Below are 19,878 nucleotides of genomic sequence, written 5' to 3' on the forward strand. Positions count from 1 at the left end.
GAGTTGTTCGAGTACCCCCCAGGAAAAAGATGCAATCTATGGGCCTTTCCGGCACTGCTCTTATGAATACTGTAGGATCACCCAACACTTTTCTGTGTCCTCCTGCCCAAAAGAGTGGAAATACCCTTTGTCATTGGCCTTTATGTTTTATCATACATGTGCTAGTAATGAGTCTGACGAGGGAAGCAGAGACCATGGAGTTGGATGGCCTGAAGTTTCCCTGGAATGTGAAAACTCTAGGACCGTCACTTGCCTGCCTTTGGCATTGCCGCTGAGCTGTGAAGCGCCGTATTTTCACAGGTAATAGAAGAAGCTGAATGCTTTAAGGGCATCTACAGTATGAGAGTTTCTCAGATATGAACGTTGGCTCGGCGAGCAGCTTAGCATAAAAAATACTCTTCCCAATTTGTCTTCATCTGTATTTTGCAGGATGAAGGGCCTTAGTGGATAATATTTCCCATAAGGGATTCCACCTGGTGTACAATTCCCATGGTGATAGAGAGCCTGCTTTCCCTCATGGAGGTGCTGAGCAGGGAACAGGTGCTGGGCATCCATTTCTCTTTGGTCAGCTACCTGCTGTGCATGCCTCCTTTCCGGAGACCACCTCAGTCTCCCGAGGCTGTCTAGTTTCCCACTCAGCTGCTCTGTGATTGGGCCCTTTCTGGAGTTTTCTCTGTTCCATAGTGGTTGCTGTGCCCTTGCCGAGTTCCCTCACAAGTAGCACGGGATCACAAAGATTTAGCTAGTATTTATTTCACAGGAAATGGTTTGCGTATTCCATACCTTCTCCCCTGTTACTTCCCAACTTTGGAGGGTTGGCCCTATTGACTATAGCAAATATATGCACATTTCAAAATGCAAGGCCCTCTACAGGAGGACTCTTGATAGCTCCCCTGTAACTCTGGGATTTCCTTCCCCTAGAAAATGGCCAAGGCTCAGCCCTGAGAACATCCCAATAGCTTTTTTCGGACTTCTGTGTCTGAGCTGGGCTTGAACACAGGAGGGGTAATTTTAATCAACTTTATAGAACTGTTTAGCTTGTAATTTAAATTTCTATATGTTATGGTTTTTTATTGTAACGTTCACTGAATGTTTTGAAAGAGGTGACTTAAAACATCTACATATAAGGAGAGAAATATATAGTGATGGGGTAAGGAATGGTAAAAGGACATTTTTTAAAAACTCAAGGCTATTCTAGTGGGAATTTGGGCTCAAAATGTCCCACATTCCAATGGATGCGTCTAGGGGACACATGTCCTCCTGATCTTGCAGGAGGGCTGCAGTCCCCATGCTTAGTTGCCAGAGGGAGGCTGGCCAGATGACTTTTCTGTGGCCCCCGGCAGCTCCCTCCCCAGCCTCCCTGCTGCCTTTGGGCCCTCTCTCCTCCAGATGGAGCCCCTTGGTTGATCCTCGAGCCCTTCCCTTTGCCTGGCTTCCTCCACTCGGCACCGCAGCTATCCCTTGTTACTAGAAGGGGCTGCATGGCAGACCCAGCAGGCCCAGCTCCCCTTCCCCCCAACAAAGGCACCGAGTGCCCGCCGCTGCTGCCAGGCTGCCTTTGATCCCTTGTCTGGAGAGTCAACATGGTACAGGCACGAGGCGATTTTGCTAACCTTCCTTCCTTCCTCCTTCCACCCGCCAAGAAGCAGGAAGTGCCGCAGGAAGGAAGGAGGGTTAGTGAGATGGCTCTGGGTTGGCGCAGCTTAAACTATTGCGGTGGGGCACTGCAGATACGAAAGGGGGCACCGCCCCCTGTGCCCCACTACTGGGTATGGCCCTGGCTGCAAATGTGTACCAAATACAGCTTTGCCTTCACTTATTATGCTATACACAGACTAAGGACGAGCATTCAAAGCACATTCATAGCATTGTAAACCTCTAGAGCCAGCATGGCATAGTGGTTGAGAGCCATGGACTAATCTGGAGAACCAGTTTTGATTCCCCGCTTCTACACTTGGAGCCTGCTGGGCGACCTAGGGCCAGTCACAGTTCTCTCAGAATTATCTCAGCTCCACCTTTCTCACAAGGTGACTGTTGGGGGATAGGAAGGGAAGGATATTGTAAACCGCTTTGAGACTCCTTAAGGTAGAGAAAAGCAGGGTATAAAAACCAGCTCTTCTTCTGTTTCTTCTTCTGTTGCTGCTGTTTCTGCTGTTGTATCCTTTTATGCCTATTGACTTTGGTGGGCTTAGAAGGGTGTAACTCTGCCTAAGATTTTATTTGAAAGGCTGTACATCCAACCTGGGAGTAAGTCTAGTTGACCGCAGTGAGACTTGTTTTTGACAAGATATGTATAAAACTAGGCTGCTGTATGTTTAACAGCAGTATCTGAATGTAATGTGGTTCCTGGGTTTTCATACAGTAAATATTCCAGTTAGATATTGACTATTGAAGTTTTCCTGTTGTTTTCTCCCAACAGCTGGACTTTCAGTCACTTATTCTCTCGGAGAAAAGAGGATATTGGACATTATTCACATTCCCAACCAATCAAAGTTTTTTGGAGCAAGGGTGTCCTTTACAAGTAAATATGCATATGGTGTTCTGCTGAAAATTAATAGTTCTTGGAAACCACACATTAATTTTTAGTACTGGAGCTATGTTAGCAAAGAGAAAATGTGATCATGCCATTATACTTAAATTAACAAGAACATAGGAATCAATAGGCTCATAGAAACAAATGTACTTTTTAATCAAGGATTTATGCATATATAACATTTGCTGTATATGTGTAAAAATACATCAAAAGCAGTGCTCAGTTGTGGAGCAAATTACATGCACATAAATCATATTGCTTGTAATGGATTTGAAGCAGGTGGAACTGTGTACTGGATTGTAGCCAGCAGATTAAATCCTAAGAATCACATCTTGACTCACAAAGTGGATCATACTGGCTCTCCGTTTTCCACAGCACCCCCTCGCCCCGTGCTACAGGATCTGCTCTGGTGGGTTAGGACCTTGGGAACAGTTTTGAATGAAGCATGGGGTTTGCATCTTGGCTGGGAAATCTGTGGAAATTACAGCCCCCCCCCCCCCCCCCCCCCCCCATGTGCTCAGTCAGCTTGTGTGTGAGGGCGGCTTTGGATCCAACTCGATGTACTTCCATCAACACCAGTATTTTATCTGTAATGATTTCATAATATCTTACCTAAGTTTGCAAAACACTGAGGGAGCCTAATGACAGCTTCTTTCTCTTAGGTTTCTCCTTGGCTTTAAAAGTATAGAAGTTTATCCTGGGGATGGATCAGTTTTCAAATCTGAAGGTTCATTTTTTGGAAAATACTTCACTCGTTATTCTGTTCAGGAAGGAACGAAACGGGTAAGTGGCATGCAGTGTCAGCCTAAGATCTTTTTTCTGGAAATAAACCCCACTGAATCGGCCTGAGCAGGATCATAGGCAACTATTTTACATAATTATATTTCACTCTCCTTTCCTGCATTTCATAATCCTTGAACCCTGCTGTTCTTTTCTTTTTTGAACCCTCCTATATAAAATGAGTGCAAAGTGAGGATTCATTCTTAGTATCTGAAGAAGAGGGTTCTAGTCCACAAAGGTTTTGCTGGAATCAAATTTTGTTAGGCTTAGAGATATTGGGGGTGGGTGGGTGTAAGACACAGGCTTTGGGTTCTCTGCCAGAACACCCAGGTTCAGGCTCTACGCTCCGGTTTGGCAAATCAGGCAAAAGTGCTTTTATTATCAAAAAACAGCAAAGGCAACCTCAATTAACAATACTTCAAGGGAAAAAGGAAATTCCACGTCCTTCAGGGGGTTGCCAAAATACAAAGAGTAATTAAAATCAACTGGAACTTACAATGACTCCACAAGGTAGGAAAACATCCTGCCCACCAGATGCGTGCTACCTTTCCCCTCACACCTTTTTGCTATTTAATCTTTGGAAGGACCTGTTAAGACGCTGCCCCTCCCTGTCTCCAGTGCAGCTGTCAATTAAGAGCTCTCAGCTGTGCGACTCTTGCAAAGCTGAGTCCTGGACAGTTCCTGTAAAGACTTGCAAGGTCGATCCTCCCCCTCCTGCCGTCCTTCAGTTCTGCAGTGTTGCTATGTTACAGACAAGTTGGTGTCTTCCTTACAGGGGGGGGGGAAACCTGGAAAATTGGAAGGGGGCATTCTGGGGTCTTTTTTCAATTTTTTCTAAGAAAAACTAGAAAAATTGTGGAAGTACTGGAAAAAAAACTTCCTATGGTATGTTTTTTTACTATAGAATGAGTAAAATGCTTCTTAAGGCAAGGTTTTTCACACTCAGAATCTATAGCAAGGGGAAAAAATCTGAGGCCTGTTTCAATTTTTCCAATAGAAAAATTAGGACATTTGGAGAAGTGCTGGGGGAAAAACTTCCTATTAAATATTTTCTCTTTTTGAGTAAGAAAAAACATGTCTTAAAAAAGCATTTCACTCACTCCAAATGAACAACATGAAAAGGGTGTTTAGTGGAGCACTAAAAGTGCCTCATACTGTAAACATATACAATATTTTAAAGATTTTTTGTTTAAATATAATTTTGGCAACAATTAATATGCTATAACGTGTTTAATAATACATTATTAAAGAGTGCAGAGTTTTCAGTGCTATAAAGTTTAGCTTATTATACCAACATACTAGCAGTCCTACCTGTTGTGGCTGAGAGTGTCCAAACACTCGAGTTTTATTTAGTACAGAATCTGTTTCCTACCTTAACTTTTATTTTTTCCTATCTCTCAGGTGGCAAAAATTAAGATATACTGTGGTGGCATAGTTTGCAACTCTTTCTCAAGTATTATATATATTTGCAATTTTTCTTATAGAAAATGTATTTATACTTTTATAGTCCATAAATATGTCAAATAGTACAATTTTATTTACTAATTAAGTCATAAATGTAGCATTTTTATGTTGGTCTATCAGGAACAGAAGTTTAGGTGTGACAGAAAGTCAGTATACATATATTCCATTTTTTCCCAAAATTTCCATGGGTGGGGGGAAAATAGGTTTTTCCCCCCCGTGGCTTCAAAATGTCTGGAAATTCTACATCTCTAGTTATTCTTCATTGTGCCACAAGTAGAGATGTAAAATTTCCGGAAATTGTGGGGAAACGGAAATTTTCGGAAAAATTGAAAAAAATGCTACATTAGCATTTCTTTTGTCTTTTCTAGTTTGAAAGTCATTCTGTTACTTTAGGAACATAAAATATGACTATGGACATTTTTACTTGGCATGAAATTATCACAACTAGCGTATTAAAAATATAGTGTATCCAAACAATTATTACAGAATACCCACCCACATGCAAAAACAATTCCAATTTTTCGGAAAAAAAACAAAAAAGGCTTCAGGAAAAAAACTTTTTGTTCTCGAATTTTTCCGGTTTTTTTCCGGGCCTTCACATCTCTAGAAGACTCCTGTAAATTTTCACTACAGAGTACAGTTTTTCCTCCAGACAGATTTCTATGTGCACTATTCAGATCCATCCTGCTCTTCTCATTCACCAGCCAAGGAAGTTATTAAATGCAAAGGTTATGCTCTGCCACCAAGCTATGTCTTTTCCCAGTGATCCCCTGTCTTCATTTTGGGATTCCCACAACTTCCAAAGCGCCATTTTTCGTGCAGTGCTTTTCAAAAGGGGGGGTGCGTGTATGTGTGAGAATCCCAGGTCTGCAACAGGTTTCCTCCCTTTGCAAATCAAGACATTGAAGGAAGTTACCTCTTAATCAACAGTTTGCTTAAATAAGCTCTTGCGGTTTGGAAGTGGCATCTCCCTCTCTCCACCCCCACCTTCCTTTTGAGAGTAAACAAAACTGTGACAACAGCGTCACACAACTCCAGGTATTTACATGCAACAGCTTAATAATGTATTTGATTGGGACTCTTTACTGAACAGTCCTGCAAACGGATTTTTTTTTTCTTGTGTGTTCAAGAGAGAAGAAAGGATGTATTCTGTAAGCAGTCTGCCACCTGACGTGCCAGGGAGTCTCTACTCTGTGTGTGGGATTATTACTCAAGCAATAAGGTGAAATGTTTGGGAGTTCTCTATTATTTTATTTAGCTGTGCTTTGCAGAAACTATGTGCTGTGCATTCCAGGGCACGCATGAGGTGGGAACTGGGGTGGTGGAAAAGAGAGGTATGTACATTCTTGAACATCTGCATAGAACCTATGTGCATACATCAGTATGAATTCAGTATGAATTTCTACCTTCTCTACCTTTGATCAGGAACCTTTTCCAGTGAGAACTGATCAACTGTTGTATGCTCATGAGCTTCATGCCAGCATTCCACTGAAAGTGTATTTGGTGTACTGGTGTTTATGCACTCTGGATAGATTTGTCTGCATGTGGCTTTGGTCTGCTGAAGCTCTCCAAAAACTTCGTGCCCTTTGGTACCTTAATCGCATGAACACATGAAGCTGCCTTATAGTCAGTCAGACCCTTGGTCTATCAAAGTCAGCATTGTGTACTCAGACTGGCAGCTGCCCCCCAGGGTTTCAGACAGTGGTCTTTCTCATCACCCCCTACCTGGTTGTTTTAACTGGAGATGCTGGGGATTGAACCTGGGACCTTCTGCAGACAAAGCAGATGCTCCACCACTGAGAGAGGAAGGGGAGATTGTAAGCCACTTTAAAACTCCTTAAGGTATAAGGCAGAGAAAAGTGGGGTATAAAAACCAACTTCTTCCTCTTTCCAGTAAGCTTCTCTGAGAAATTCTGTCCCATCTCTGCATCAGGTTTGATTGGAATATCCATTTACTTCTCATTTTTTAAAAAAATTAGCAAAATTACTTGTGCTGGAGGAGGTTGCCTGATGAATCTCTGTGTCAGTCACTTCTCTGAGTTTGCTCACTTTGATTCAGGGGACATGTAAAGAACTCACACAGAAGCACAGAGGGTGTGCTCCTTTGATGGTAGCCAGTGCTCACTCTCCTGGTATAAAAGTACACCGGTGGGAGCTAAGTAAAAGAAGCTGCTTCCAGCTTTAATTCATTCAGTAATCTGTCTTGGCTGTCAGAATTTTAAGGGCTAGATCTGAGTCCCCCAGCACCTGAAAGGCCAACCAGATTTTCCAAGTATACCCTTTTGAGAGTCAAAGCTTCCTTCCTCAGATCTGTATCTGGCAAAGCAAGCTTTGACTTTTGAGAGCTTATACCCCGAAAAACTTGTTGGTCTCTAAGGTCCTAAAGGACTCAGATCTAGCTCTTTCACCGCTGGCCAACATGGCTGTTCTCTAAAAGAAGTTTAAGAAGCACCGTTTTATTTCTTATTAATATCATCCTTGCCCCTGGGGTGTTCTAGATCTTCAGGTCTGGTAGACTGTTTCAGCAACAGGGTTGCCCTCAGTATGAATGCCCTCCTTATCCATGATGCACTGTATACTTGGTGCTGGGGGGGGGGACAGTGGGAGGGCTTCTAGTGTCCTGGCCCCACTGGGGGACCTCCTAATGGCACCTGGTATTTTTGGCCACTGTGTGACACAGTGTTGAACTGGATGGGCCATTGGCCTGATCCAGCATTGGCTGTTCTTATGATCCACCCTCCTAGATTTCTTTTAGATATTGGATGAAAACTATTCTTACTTAACCCAAGACTTTGATGGCTTTTAATTTATGGATGCTTTTAGTTTGGTTTGCGACAATGATGGGGTTTTTTTAAAAAGCACTATTGCAGTTTTTGCTTAAAGTTATGTTTTATACTGAGTTTTAAATTTTATATGCCACCTTGGACATTTAATAGAAAGGGGGAAATAGAACTCTTTAAAAAAGAAAACTAAACTAACTATGCCCAAAGGTTCTACAAATATTTATGAAAAGCGGATTTTTTTTTCTGCCTAGAGTTCTCCAACATGATCTTGAGGTTCTTCTTTCTTTAACCCCCAGTAACAGCTTTTGCTGTTGGAAAGCGGTATGTAAATGTTGATGTGTATTGAAAGTCTGACAACTGTAAAATATTGTGCAAGTTTTCTTGCTGGTGTGGATACATTTCATTTTTCAGAAAGTAAGAAACGAGCACATTTATTTGTGTAAACCTGGAGATTTTGGGCAGATAACAGTATTTTTAAGATAAAGGTCATTGAAAATGAGATAAAACCTCAGAGTTGCTTGATTTACATAAAGAATGCATAAGTGGTAGGCTGGCCAAAGAAGGGTATAAATCTGCTTATGATTGCAGAGTTAGTTCCGGCTCTTAATAGCTACCAATTCCAGAGTGTGCACTCCAAGTATACCACTAGACTCTAGTATAAACTGAACAGAACAAAAGTATAATTGAAGCACAAAACTAAAATTTGCACACTTGGGACATTTAGATTCTTTGTTGTGACATCTGAAGGGTTTTGGGGGTTTTTTCCCCCTGAATTTCCTCAAGAAAGGTGAACTATAAATAATTCCATGGCAATGGGAAAGACCAGTACAGTCTGATGGGGAAGTAATGGACTAGAACTTGTAAACACTAAAAATATAGGCTTCAGCCTGAAGAAGGGGCTGAGCACATTGTGGGAGCAAACCATGTCCTTAACAGGTGCTTTACCTAGTGGTTTAGCACAACATTTCTCGCCACTTGACATGGCAGGCCAGCTCTGAACTCAGCAGCAGCAGAATCCCTTCAGCAGTAACTGCTGCAGGGGAAAAAACCCAGCAAATAGGATTTCTGGTTGTATGTGCTTTTCTCTCCTACATACATAAGTCTCTTTCATTCCTGATGAGGTCCAGAAATGAGTTTTTACACAATGAGACTCTTAAGAATTTTGTGCAAGGCAATTGCCTGTTATGTTTAGGAGATGCTTTTCTGGAATCTTTAGCACAATCCGGGCTGTAGATTTCCCAAGAGCCTGATCATCGGGAGGAAGGAGATTCCTTATGATTCTCCAGGTACTAGTCTGAAGATGTATAGCGCAACTAATTTTTAATTTTGTCCCACTCTGTTTTATAACAGTCGTTTGAGGCAGGTGGAAGAGAAATACTACCAGTCCTTCTGGCTGAAAACATTATTCCTAATGTTGGAAGATTCTTTGCATATTCAGATAATAAAGTACATGCTGTTTTTAACGATGGAGTAGTCCTGAACACAGTGTGGGATTTCAGTTCCTACTGTGGGAAATCCCAGGTGAGCAGTAAGTCATTTGTTTCTAAGTCTGTGTTGGGGGAAACTTCTTCCTCATGTCTCATACAAGTAAAATGTATGGTTAAAATGATACATCATAATGACTGCCCGTTTTGCTTCAGTTTCCCCATGCAAGGAATGGGTTCACAAGACCACTTTATCACATGACAACTGAATAGAAAAATCACTTTGTGGCAACTCTTTCCCCTTTATTTGTGGCTAATGTCACACGACCATTTTGAAGCTGTTAGGCTCTAACAAGAATAGGTAGCTCTTTACACAAAAGTAATGGAGATGCAACAAAGTGAAGATTCGGAAGCGTTGTTATTGTCTTTATGAAAATTGCTCAAAACAAGAAAAGTTGTTATTGTCTTATAAAAATTGCTTAGAACAAGAAAAGTTGAATCGTCCAGTTGGCTCAAAAAGTCTTCCCCTCTCATGCTTTGGGCAACATTTCAGTGTGCACTAAAACCATGGATAGGCTTTTTGGTGTAACAGTTCTCCCACTGGAACCCCTGGGGGAGCCCTTTAGGAAATCCCGATGACACATGTTCACCTAAGAAAGAAAGCTACAGCCAAAGGGGCAGGAAAGAACTGAAAGAAACAACCTTCACAAAAGGCAGATTGCCAGAGGCAGACTACTGCACCCTGGAAACAGAATCTACATAGAAGGCAGGCTGTTCCAGATTTGCCCCCCTCTTTACATACTGGCTCCAGGGCAGAATAATCAACACTATATTTATTTAGGCTCTGTTTAGGATCAGATCATTTTTCTGTTGGTGAGTCTTGGAGGTGCTGCTAGAGTTTCCTTCAGAGAGGTAATCCTCCTGAGCGGCATTGAACCACTGTGTTTCTGAGCTTAAGGAATGTCAAGTGATGTCCATGGCTTCTATCTCGAGAAGTATAATTTCTAGAACTTTTGAAGCCATAGAAAAGAACCGGAAAGGATGGAATTTTTTGGGAAAATTGGAATATATGCAACACTTACTACACTATCAAATCTAAGCTAATTTTACTGCTTTAACAACATAAAATGTATTTTATAACTTACCTAGCAGATAAAATTGCAATAGATGACATAGAACAAAGTTTGAGTCCAGTGGCACCTTTAAGACCAACAAAATTTTATTCAAGGTATGAGCTTTCATGTGCATGCACACTTCCTCAGATACATTGAAATGGAAGTTAGTAGTCCATACATATATGTAGTGGTTGAACAGCAAATTAGCATACAGTATAATGAAGATGTTTTAATAGATGCAAGGACCAAACAGGAGTAACAAGCTAAGTTTCTATGGTTACCATTTGTTTGGATTTAATTCCAGGGGGGTGGGGGGACACAGTGAAGCAAATAAAGATGTCAGAATTGGAGATTGATCTGAGCCAGTTTGGTGTAGTGGTTAAGTGCACAGACTCTAAACTGGGAGAACCAGCTTTGATTCCCCACTCCTCCACTTGCACCTGCTGGATGTCCTTGGGCAAGCCGTAGCTCTGATGAGCTGTTCTTGAAAAAGAGCAGTCTCTGTCAGAGCTCTCTCAGCCCCACCTACCTCACAGGTTGTCTGTTGTGGGGAGGGGAAGGGAAAGGAGTTTATAAGCCGCTCTGAGACACCTTTGGGTAGTGAAGGGCGGGGTATAAATCCAATCTCTTCTTCTTCTAAATGTATCCTTAAATGTAGAATGCTAAGAGTAATTAACTAAGATCCTGTTATGCTCCATCCATCTCCTCTCAAGCATTATTATACTTGTTTGATCCTTGCATCTGTTAAAACATTATGTTGTATGCTAATTTGCTGTTCACCCTCTGCCTGTCTGTATGGACTGTGGGAGGGCTTCTAGTGTCCTGGCCCCACTGCTGGACCTCCTGATGGCATCTAGTATTTTTGGCCAATGTGTGACAGACTGTTGGACTGGATGGGCCATTGGCCTGATCCGACATTGGCTTCTCTTATGTTCTTATGACTGCTAACTTCCATTTCAGTGTACCTGGGGAAGTGAATAAAACTTTGTTGGTCTTAAAGGTGCCACTGGACTCAAACTCTGTTCTACTGCTTCAGACCAACACGCCCACCCACCTGAATAGTTGTCATTGTTATGGAATGTAAAAGTTATAAATGCAGTAGTTTTCTGTAAGCAAAATTGCAACTATATCCAATGCTTGATAAAACTGCGTTCTGATGCACCCTGTGCTACCTTGGGGCAATAAGCTATTTGTTACCCAGTCTGTGGGTATATGTCTCACAGTGAGGGAGAGGTGAAAAGATCGACCACAAGGAAACAATCAGGTCAAAAGGACAACAGAAGGGAGGCAAAAGTTAGGAAGCAACGAAAGCCCTGCATACTCCTCTCGTGAACATTAGGAATCCTTCTAGCTGCAGAAATGCATCATGGATTTAAGAGCTGTATTTCGCTGATTCTAGAAGAGAAAATAATTCATAAGAGGGGTTTTTTAAAGTACTCCTCAAAAATTCCAATTTTACCATCAGAAAAATGGGGAGGCGCCTTGGAAAAATCCGAGGGAGGGAGTTTTTTCCCCAGAATTTTTCCATATTTTCCCTCAGGCTTTCACATCTCTGCTTCTAAAGTAGGAGGAAACTAGAAGACCGATCCCTAGCTGAATCTCATTATAGTGAGAAAGCAGATATTCATTAGTGGAGTGATAAGGGAAGGCACTTTTCTTGATTCTCCCCCCCCCCCTTTTTTAATGTCTTCTAAGGGACGTGAAGATGTTAACTCAGGGTGTTTTAAAGTGACTTCTCCTGAGGGAGCACAGCAGCTTCTCCAGATAGATCACCCCGGGCTCTACGAAAGGTAAATCATTTCGTACATTGAGAAGATTCCGTACATATGTAATGCATGTGCTCCAGATAATAATTAAAAATAAGGATAATTTCATTGATGTAAATCCTCTTCTAGCATTGCAGACTTCTGTAAAGCCAACAGTTGATTCTCTGCCTTCTGAGAGGTGATATGATCACCATCTTTAAGTTCTTGAAGGGCTGTCCTATGGAGGATGGTGCGGCGTTGTTTTCTGTTGCCCCAGAAGGTCAGACCAAAACCAAAGGGTTGAAATTAAATCAGAAGAGTTTTCAGCTAAACATTAGGAAGAGCTTCCTGACAGTTAAAGCAGTTCCTCAGTGGAACAGGCTTCCTCAGGAGGTGGTGGGCTCTCCTTCTTTGGAGGTTTTCATACAGAGGCTAGATGGCCATCTGACAGCAATGCTGATTGTGTGAACTTAGGCAGATCATAAAAGGAAGGGATACCTCAGTGCTTAGTTCTCATGGCCCTTTTCTTACATACACACAGAAATGCTGATTGCTACTTTGGGGTCAAGCAGCAATTTTTCTCCAGGCCAGTTTGGCCAGGGATCCTGGAGGCTTTTTGCCATCTACTGGGCATGGAGCAGGGGTCACAGGGAGGTGGGGGAGAGGTATTTGTGAATGTCCTGCATTGTGCAGGGGGTTGAACTAGATGACCCTGGAGGTCCCTTCCAACTCTACGATTCTAATATTCTCAGCCCAGATATGCATGGTTTGTCTGTCCACAAAAACCTCATTGTTGTTGGGAATTAGCAAGCCTGAGCAGCTGACTTGCTTGGCTACCACACAGTCAGGGAATCCTTTGGTTAATATTGGTTGGCTTTCTCTGGGATGTTCCTCATACTCCAAATTGCATGCTGCGCTGCCCAAGCAGATAAAGGAGAATCTGTCCTCTGGATGTACCACAAGAACCATCTGCTAGAGATGATAATATATTTTTCTTTTGCCAGGGACGGGGTGCGGACAGTGCTATAAGTCCTGTGAGGGTGCCAACCACTCACAGCACAAGTAACAAAACCTTCCCGTCTCTTACACAGGTACATCAGAACAGTGGTGGAATGGTGCACAAGCTTGAACAGGGACAGAGCAGTCTGTACTGCTACTCCACAGCCGCTTCCCGAAGAACACTGGTACTTATCTCTCATAATTTGCTAGCTCTAATGCCATTTTGAAAGAGCCAGGCCTTCAGGGGCTTGCTACGGCAATAGATTTTTAATAAAAGACATGGAATGCTTTGCCATCAAGTGACAGAAACGATGTCCGTTTCCTTAGATTTTCATCTATTGGTGTTGTATAGCAGTAGGATATTAAGCACTGTAGTTCTTCAAACACATCATTCTGTTGTAGGTTTACATTGCAGAGAGAACCTGTGTATGGTACAATATGCAGGTGCCAATCTGTGACTTGTTAAGGCTCTTAGAAGTAAAGAGGGTCTGGGATTAATGTGTCACGTCAAATTAGAAATGTTATGCCTTGCTTGTAATTTGCCTCCTTAAAGGCTGTGGGCGTTTCAGTAGCAAGACAGCTTGCATTAAAACGGCAGGAAAACGCAACAGTTGTGTGAATGACTTTTGCAGGGGACCACCCCTTCTGGTTAGACATTCAAATAACGTTTGGATTCTGCCGCTGTTTGGGTCAGCTGGGGAATCAGACTGAAGCAGACAGAACGTGAGCTGAAAAGCATAGCATACATCTCACTTTGCCAAAACAGGATAGCTCAAACTAGTTTGACTCACTGGACGTTAACTTTTGAAAGGCTTGTGATTTGCTTTGGTGGCTACTGAACACTTAAACTTTTCTGAAGCTGACCTGTGGACCTAAAGCACCAAAGCCTGTGTCCAACCTGGTGTGTACAGGAGGCACACACAGTGCATGGAATGCTGATTGTCCTGCGTTTGTCTCTGCAGCTGCTGAAAAGATAATTGCTGGGGCTGCAAGATCCTCATGGAAGATTAGCGATTCAGGACAGGTGGGCGCAGTGAGGAAAGGGGTGAAATTGCTCCTTCTGTGACTTCTGCAAGCCCAACTCCACTGTAGAGGGAGAGACAGGAGAGGGCGATTCTTTCCTTCTCCTCACTGCAGCCCCCAGACCTGCCCAGCGATTCATCCATGTGGGTTCCAACTCTTTCTGGGAGTTAGAAGGGATTGCAGGAGCAGAGAGGAATGGAGGGGGGAGAGATTTGTTTGCAAACCTGTAAGAATTACTGAATTCTTTTCTCCCACCAGATTCGAGACATTAGGGCCAAAGATATCAGTGCTATTTACAAACAGTACCTTTCACTGTAATTATCTATTCCAAAAACACAAAAATAGGACATGGCAAGGAATTATAGAGGAGGAGGAAAAACTTAAGTCCTGTCCTTCCCCCAGTATCTGACTCCAGGATTCTCTAAGTTCAAAGGCATTTGATCTGGCTGATCTCTCACTCCCCACACATGCACACTTTTTTTTTCCTCGGCGGCTCTCAACATTATGCCCTTTCTGGAACCTTTTCAGCCCTTATTTCTTCTCCCCTCCCCCTTTTTTTTCTCTTGGTGTAAATTGACAAAACTCTTTTTTTTCCCTGGAATACTTATTGAGGCCCGCAAGAATGACTGGTGCTAGATGCAGCGATGAGTGAATGATTTTTCCACCCTTTCATAAGGTCATAACGTCCATTTTAACTTTTGTTTTAAATGGTGGTATTGTAAATGGATAAAATATTTATATGAAATGGTGTGGTTGGAGAAACATGTTCTCTTTGTTGAATAACTAGAACAGTACCTTTACACAGTAATTGAGAAACATGACCTTTTGTTTTTATACAGGTCAGTTGCTGCTGAGCTTGAAAAAATAAAAAGATTCAACTGTATCCTTTTTTATTTTGCAGTATTCTGAGTCATATGAAACCATTTAAAATTTAGATTAGACTCTCCTGAAGGCCCAAGAAGACAACCAGTAATAACCCTTTCTTATTTAATGTGGTGCAGTTGGTCTTTCAACACAACAACAACAAAAATCTGTGTACATTGTTTATTTATTTATTTTATTTACTTCCAATTTATACCCCGCCTTGCCAGCACAAACATTACGTTAGTTACCATCTTTGGTGTGTGATAGATTTTAATTAATATACGTATACTTGCTCTGTGTATTGGTTTTAATTCTTTGGTGCTTTCTGACTCTGCTGTATTTGTATATAGTTAGTGATACCTTGAAATAGCCAGTGGAAGTTTTTAACAGTGCCGTTCTATACAGAGTTATTCCAGTCTAAGACCCTTGAAATCTATGGTCTTGATTCAGATGGGCTTCAACTGGAATAAGTCTGCACAGGATTGCACTATTAATCTATCTGCACGTAAAAACGAGCTCTAAAATATATCCTTTTATATGCAAAGAGATGTTGTTTCCTTAACAGTAACTACACCCATAGTTTTGGTGGAGAACAGTAACATTCCAAGTAAGGTTTCAGCAGTGAAAAAAAGTCCACCCTCCAACACGGATAGGCAAAACCACCCAGAAGAAATCTTGCTGCTTGAGAAGATCAATAAAAATAACATAGCTGAGACTTTGGAAAAAACTTCAAAAGTGATCAATGATATCGACTGTCTTCTAGCTTCCTCGGCCAAACGAAGCATGGCAAAGCACAAAAGTTTGTAATGTTGCTCTTCATTTACCATTTCATTAATAAAATGATAAAGCAAGTAGCCTCAGGCCACAGAGTTGATTTTCTGAGTCACTGACTTTAAAGGCAGGATTCTCATGAACATAGTGAAACTCTGCCACTAATTCCCCAAAGCACAACATGAGCCAGAGGCCTCTGCAACCTAAAATGGCATGGCAGCAATGGCCACCAGGAGGGTGAGAAAGTGGGGAAGGAAGAGAGAAAGATGGGGAAGATTTAAACTTCCCCTCCCTCCTTGAATCCTGGTAAATCCCCCTCTTGTAGTTTATATACAAGTCAGATGATAGTAGATCGTTTCTGTTTCGATGTTGCTTTGTTGAAAAGCCTCTGTACTGAATTAAAATGTGGGACTTAATCCTAGTTTCCTATATGAATGAAAATGTCACTTCATTTGTGCTTGCTTCGGCAGCACATATACTAAAATTGGAACGATACAGAGAAGAAAGTATCACTTCCCTGATATTGATTTTCCAGCTGTATTATTGGATATTTGCCATTTTGGCAAAGAGAGATTGATGAAAATGAAGCACCTTAAAGACCAACAAAAATTGTGGTAGGGAATGAGTTTTTGTGAGTCACTGCTCACTTCTTCAGATAAGGTAAAGTTTTGTTGGTAGCATGTCGTTAATAAAATCTTATACTTTTCCCCACCAAGGTGGCAGTAGATGCTGCCTTAGTTTGCTGTTGTCTCCCCTTGTAATTCATAATGAGTAACAGGCCCCCTCCCCACAGCATCTCCCACAGCAATATTCTCATGGTCTAGCTTGGACAGTGTTAGGGCCAGTCTTCTTATGTCCATGCTTGCTTCTGAGTGTTCTGCAGTGCAAGCCAAGTTCTAGCAAAGCAGCTGCACTTTGAGTCTGCCGTGTTCATGATCTTGGAGACAAAAGATAAGGAACACGTGGACGAGGTAGCAGAAAGCTACTGCTATTCTAATTAACCAACATCCTGCAGAGGAAGATTTCTCCAGTGCCCAAGGATATTTTGTGCTTGCTGCTGCAAGACTTTCCGTTGTAGTGCCACACCAACGTCATTTCCAGCGACACAAGAAGTTGACTTATAAGAAGGCAGATCACCGAGCTGTGTAACTACCTGTGGTCTTGTGCCAAGGAGATAATTTACTTGGAGATACCAGAGATTGAACCTGGGTCCTTTTGCTTGCAAAGCAAATGCTCTAGGAGACTCCCTATTTGTTAATGTGCTAAGTAATGAACCATCCTCTACAACTGCCTAGTTTGGTCCAGTGTTTTTTGAAAGGGAAGAAAATCTCACCATTCTTTCCCTATAATGGTGCATTAAGGAAATTCCCAGAAGTCCAGCAGTAGAAATTTTATTTCAGCATAGGTTTTGGGACAACATCGGATGCATAGTGTGCATATCCATATATTGACACTTCATTTATCTCCTGTAGATGTACTTGTTGAGCATCTGATGAAGTGAGCTCTGGGAAGCTCATGCTGAAATATTTCATTATCTTTTAAGGTGCCACTGAATTTGTTTGATTTTGCTGCACCAGATTAATAGAGCAGTTCTATGCAAGAGTCACACCCTTCTTACTCCATTAATTTCACTACACTTCGAAGGGTGTAATTCAGTTTGGGGTTGTACTGTAACAGAGAGCTACCCATTTAGAATTAAATTCAGGTGGATAGCAGCATTAGCCTGTAGTAGTAGCACAAAATCTGAGCCCAGTAGTACCTTAAAGATCAAAATTTTTCAGGGTATACGTTTTTGCAAATCAAAGCTTGCTATCAGATACGAATAGGAATGAAGAAGGGCCTACTGGAGTCTCTGTTAACACTCTTCCCAATTTCTGGCCTGGCTATAAAGGCTGAATGGGTCTTTATTCCTACTTCATGTCCAGTAGCACCTTAAAGTCCAACAAGATTTCCAGGATATAGGCTTTCGAGGGTCAAAGCTACCTTCATCAGATACAAAACTGAGAAAGGGAGCTTTGACTCTTAAAAGAGGTTTGACTCCAAAAAAAGCCCACACCCTGGAAAATTTTGCTGGTTGTTAAGGAGCTACTGTGCTCAGATTCTGTTCCATCAATATTATTTATTAATTAAATTTCTAAACTGCCCTTCCCTGTGGAACAGGGCTCAGGGTGGTGTATGACAGTAAAATACCTTCACACATTAATTCACAGTTAAAACAATAAAACACAGTAATTGGCATAACTTGATGCTGCAAAACTTCAAACTGTATCACTGCCTTGCTGGGGGAGGGGAGGCAAGTAAATGGGAGTGCCAAACATAGGGAAACCATCGCTGTCCTCCACCAAACACCTGGCAGAACATCTCTGTCTTATAGGCCCTGCAGAACTGCATTAAGTTCCACAGCGCAGAATTTCATAGGGTTGCCAGCTCCAGGTTGGGAAATACCTGGAGACTTTGGGGGTGGAGCCTAATGAGGGCAGGGTTTGGGGAGGGGGTTCAATGAGGTATAATACAAGAGAGTCCAACTTCCAAAGTGGCCATTTTCTCCAGGGGAAATGCTGTTGCCTGGAGATCAGTTGTAATCCCAAGAGATCTCCAGCCTGGAGGTTCCAGTAAAGCAGAAAACACTGTAATAAGATGCTAAATAAATCAGAAATTAAAATAGTGTATGATTATTTTTATATCTGTTGTGTAAGAATATACAATGTAAAGACATATAACTCTACAATTCTACTAAAGCCTATGTAGTCAATTATAAAGGTAAGTACAATTTATCAAGGGGTAATTACAAGATGAGTCAACACGATCACAGAATGGAGTATTGGAAGAAGAATCACAGGAGGATCCCGGGTATAGATTCACTTGTTTTGTTAAACCTCTTCAGTGAAACCAGTATTAATGTTACCAAACATTTTCTTCCTACTACATATAAATACCACGCAAGTGACAATCATTCCAAAAGCAGTTCTGCGGTTGTTGATAAAATCTTATTTGTGGGGCACCAGTTCAGAAATTAACAAAATGTAACCGGAAATTGGAGCTGCGGTGGCTCAAGTGGGTAAGACGCTGAGCTGCAGGCTGTGGAAGGTCGGTAGTTCAGCAGTTCGAGACCCGAGTGACGGAGTGAGCTCCCATCTCTGGTCCCAGCTCCTGCCAACCTAGCAGTTCGAAAGCAAGACATTGCAAGTAGATAAATAGGTACCACTTCGGTGGGAAGGTAACAGCGTGCCGTCCGCCTTGGTGTTTAGTCATGCTGGCCACATGACCACGGAAACGTCTTCAGACAGCGCTGGCTCTTCGGCTTTGAAACGGAAATGAGCACCGCAACCCTAGAGTCGGGCTCGACTGGCTTTCGAGCAAGGGAACCTTTAACCGGAAATTAGCCAAAGCCTTCTATTGCTAGCATAGCCTCCTATATTCCGATGACGAGCGCTCCACCAGCCCCCTCTTCAAAATTAGTTTTGAATCCCCTCTTGTGGAGGGTTGACGCCCCTTCATAGATGGAGAAGCTACTGTAGGGGTGTGGTTTTTTTTTTTTTTTTTAAGGAGCGGGTGTCACGTCTTGCATTTCACCCACGTCACGCTGCCGTAAATCATACACGCAGGTAACAAGGCTCGTTTATAATTTCAAACGAGGCTGCTGCAGCCGCTGCAGGAAGCCCTGCCGCCACTAGGGAGCTGAGGCGAGCGCCCCGCGCGAGAGGCGGTGGTTAGAAAAAAAGGGAAAGAAACCAGAATGGTTTGCGCGCGCCGGTGGGTGGGGGCTGTAGCGCGAGCGCTTTCTCAGCCTCGGGCGCCGTTCCAGAGGTGAGAGGGGCCGTTGGGGAGAGCCTGGCGGGGGAGGGGAAGGATGCTGCGCCCAGACCCGAATGGGCGTGGAGGAGGCGGCGGCGGGGGGAAGGGGGCTGAGGGGTGGCCCTGGCGCTAGAGGGGGAGTCTGAGGCGATTTGGGTCGGGGAGTGCTGGAGAGGGGCGAACTGTGGCTCTGGCTGTTGGGATGGGGGGACAGGAGCAGTGGGAGAGAGGCTGGGTATGGCGGCGGGAGTCAGATGCGGGCGGCAAGGTGAGGTGGGGAAGGCGCGAGAGGTCAGTCATTGCCTGCCCGGTTCCTTTCTGCCTCCCTCCTCCTCCTGCCGCCTGCGGAGACCATTTTCCTCCTGCTGCTGAATTCTGGTGTTTTAAAGCAGAGATCTGATAGGCAGGAATTCAACAGGGGAAGCTCTCTCCCCCCCCCCCATCCTTTATTAGCAGCAGGGACGCGTCGTTTAAGCAGTGGAAATAATGCCAGTAGAGTTGCCTCTGTTGCAGCAAAAATGAACGACAGTCTGGTGGTACCTTGAAGACCCGACCGACTTTTAAGACTCCGCATAAGCTTTA

General features: G+C 42.9%; 1 protein-coding gene across 1 annotated transcript in view; it reads left to right on the forward strand.

Annotated features, from left to right (window-relative positions):
- The window catches only part of LOC107121542 (chromosome unknown open reading frame, human C5orf34), a 27,954-nt gene extending 11,452 nt beyond the window's left edge, over positions 1 to 16,502 (forward strand). Inside the window, exons 5-15 of the mRNA XM_015424462.1 lie at positions 1 to 300; positions 2,420 to 2,521; positions 3,196 to 3,316; positions 5,908 to 5,999; positions 7,812 to 7,881; positions 8,911 to 9,081; positions 11,795 to 11,889; positions 12,936 to 13,028; positions 14,706 to 14,746; positions 15,311 to 15,533; positions 16,385 to 16,502. The exon at positions 1 to 300 is cut by the window's left edge and continues 5 nt beyond it. Coding sequence (XP_015279948.1) covers positions 1 to 300; positions 2,420 to 2,521; positions 3,196 to 3,316; positions 5,908 to 5,999; positions 7,812 to 7,881; positions 8,911 to 9,081; positions 11,795 to 11,889; positions 12,936 to 13,028; positions 14,706 to 14,746; positions 15,311 to 15,533; positions 16,385 to 16,502 — 1,426 coding nt within the window. The remainder of the gene's footprint in view (positions 301 to 2,419; positions 2,522 to 3,195; positions 3,317 to 5,907; positions 6,000 to 7,811; positions 7,882 to 8,910; positions 9,082 to 11,794; positions 11,890 to 12,935; positions 13,029 to 14,705; positions 14,747 to 15,310; positions 15,534 to 16,384) is intronic.
- Positions 16,503 to 19,878: the final 3,376 nt, after the last annotated feature.

The sequence above is a fragment of the Gekko japonicus genome, unplaced genomic scaffold (genome assembly GCF_001447785.1).
Source record: "Gekko japonicus isolate JY-2015 unplaced genomic scaffold, Gekko_japonicus_V1.1 scaffold82, whole genome shotgun sequence".
Taxonomy (NCBI): domain Eukaryota; kingdom Metazoa; phylum Chordata; class Lepidosauria; order Squamata; family Gekkonidae; genus Gekko; species Gekko japonicus.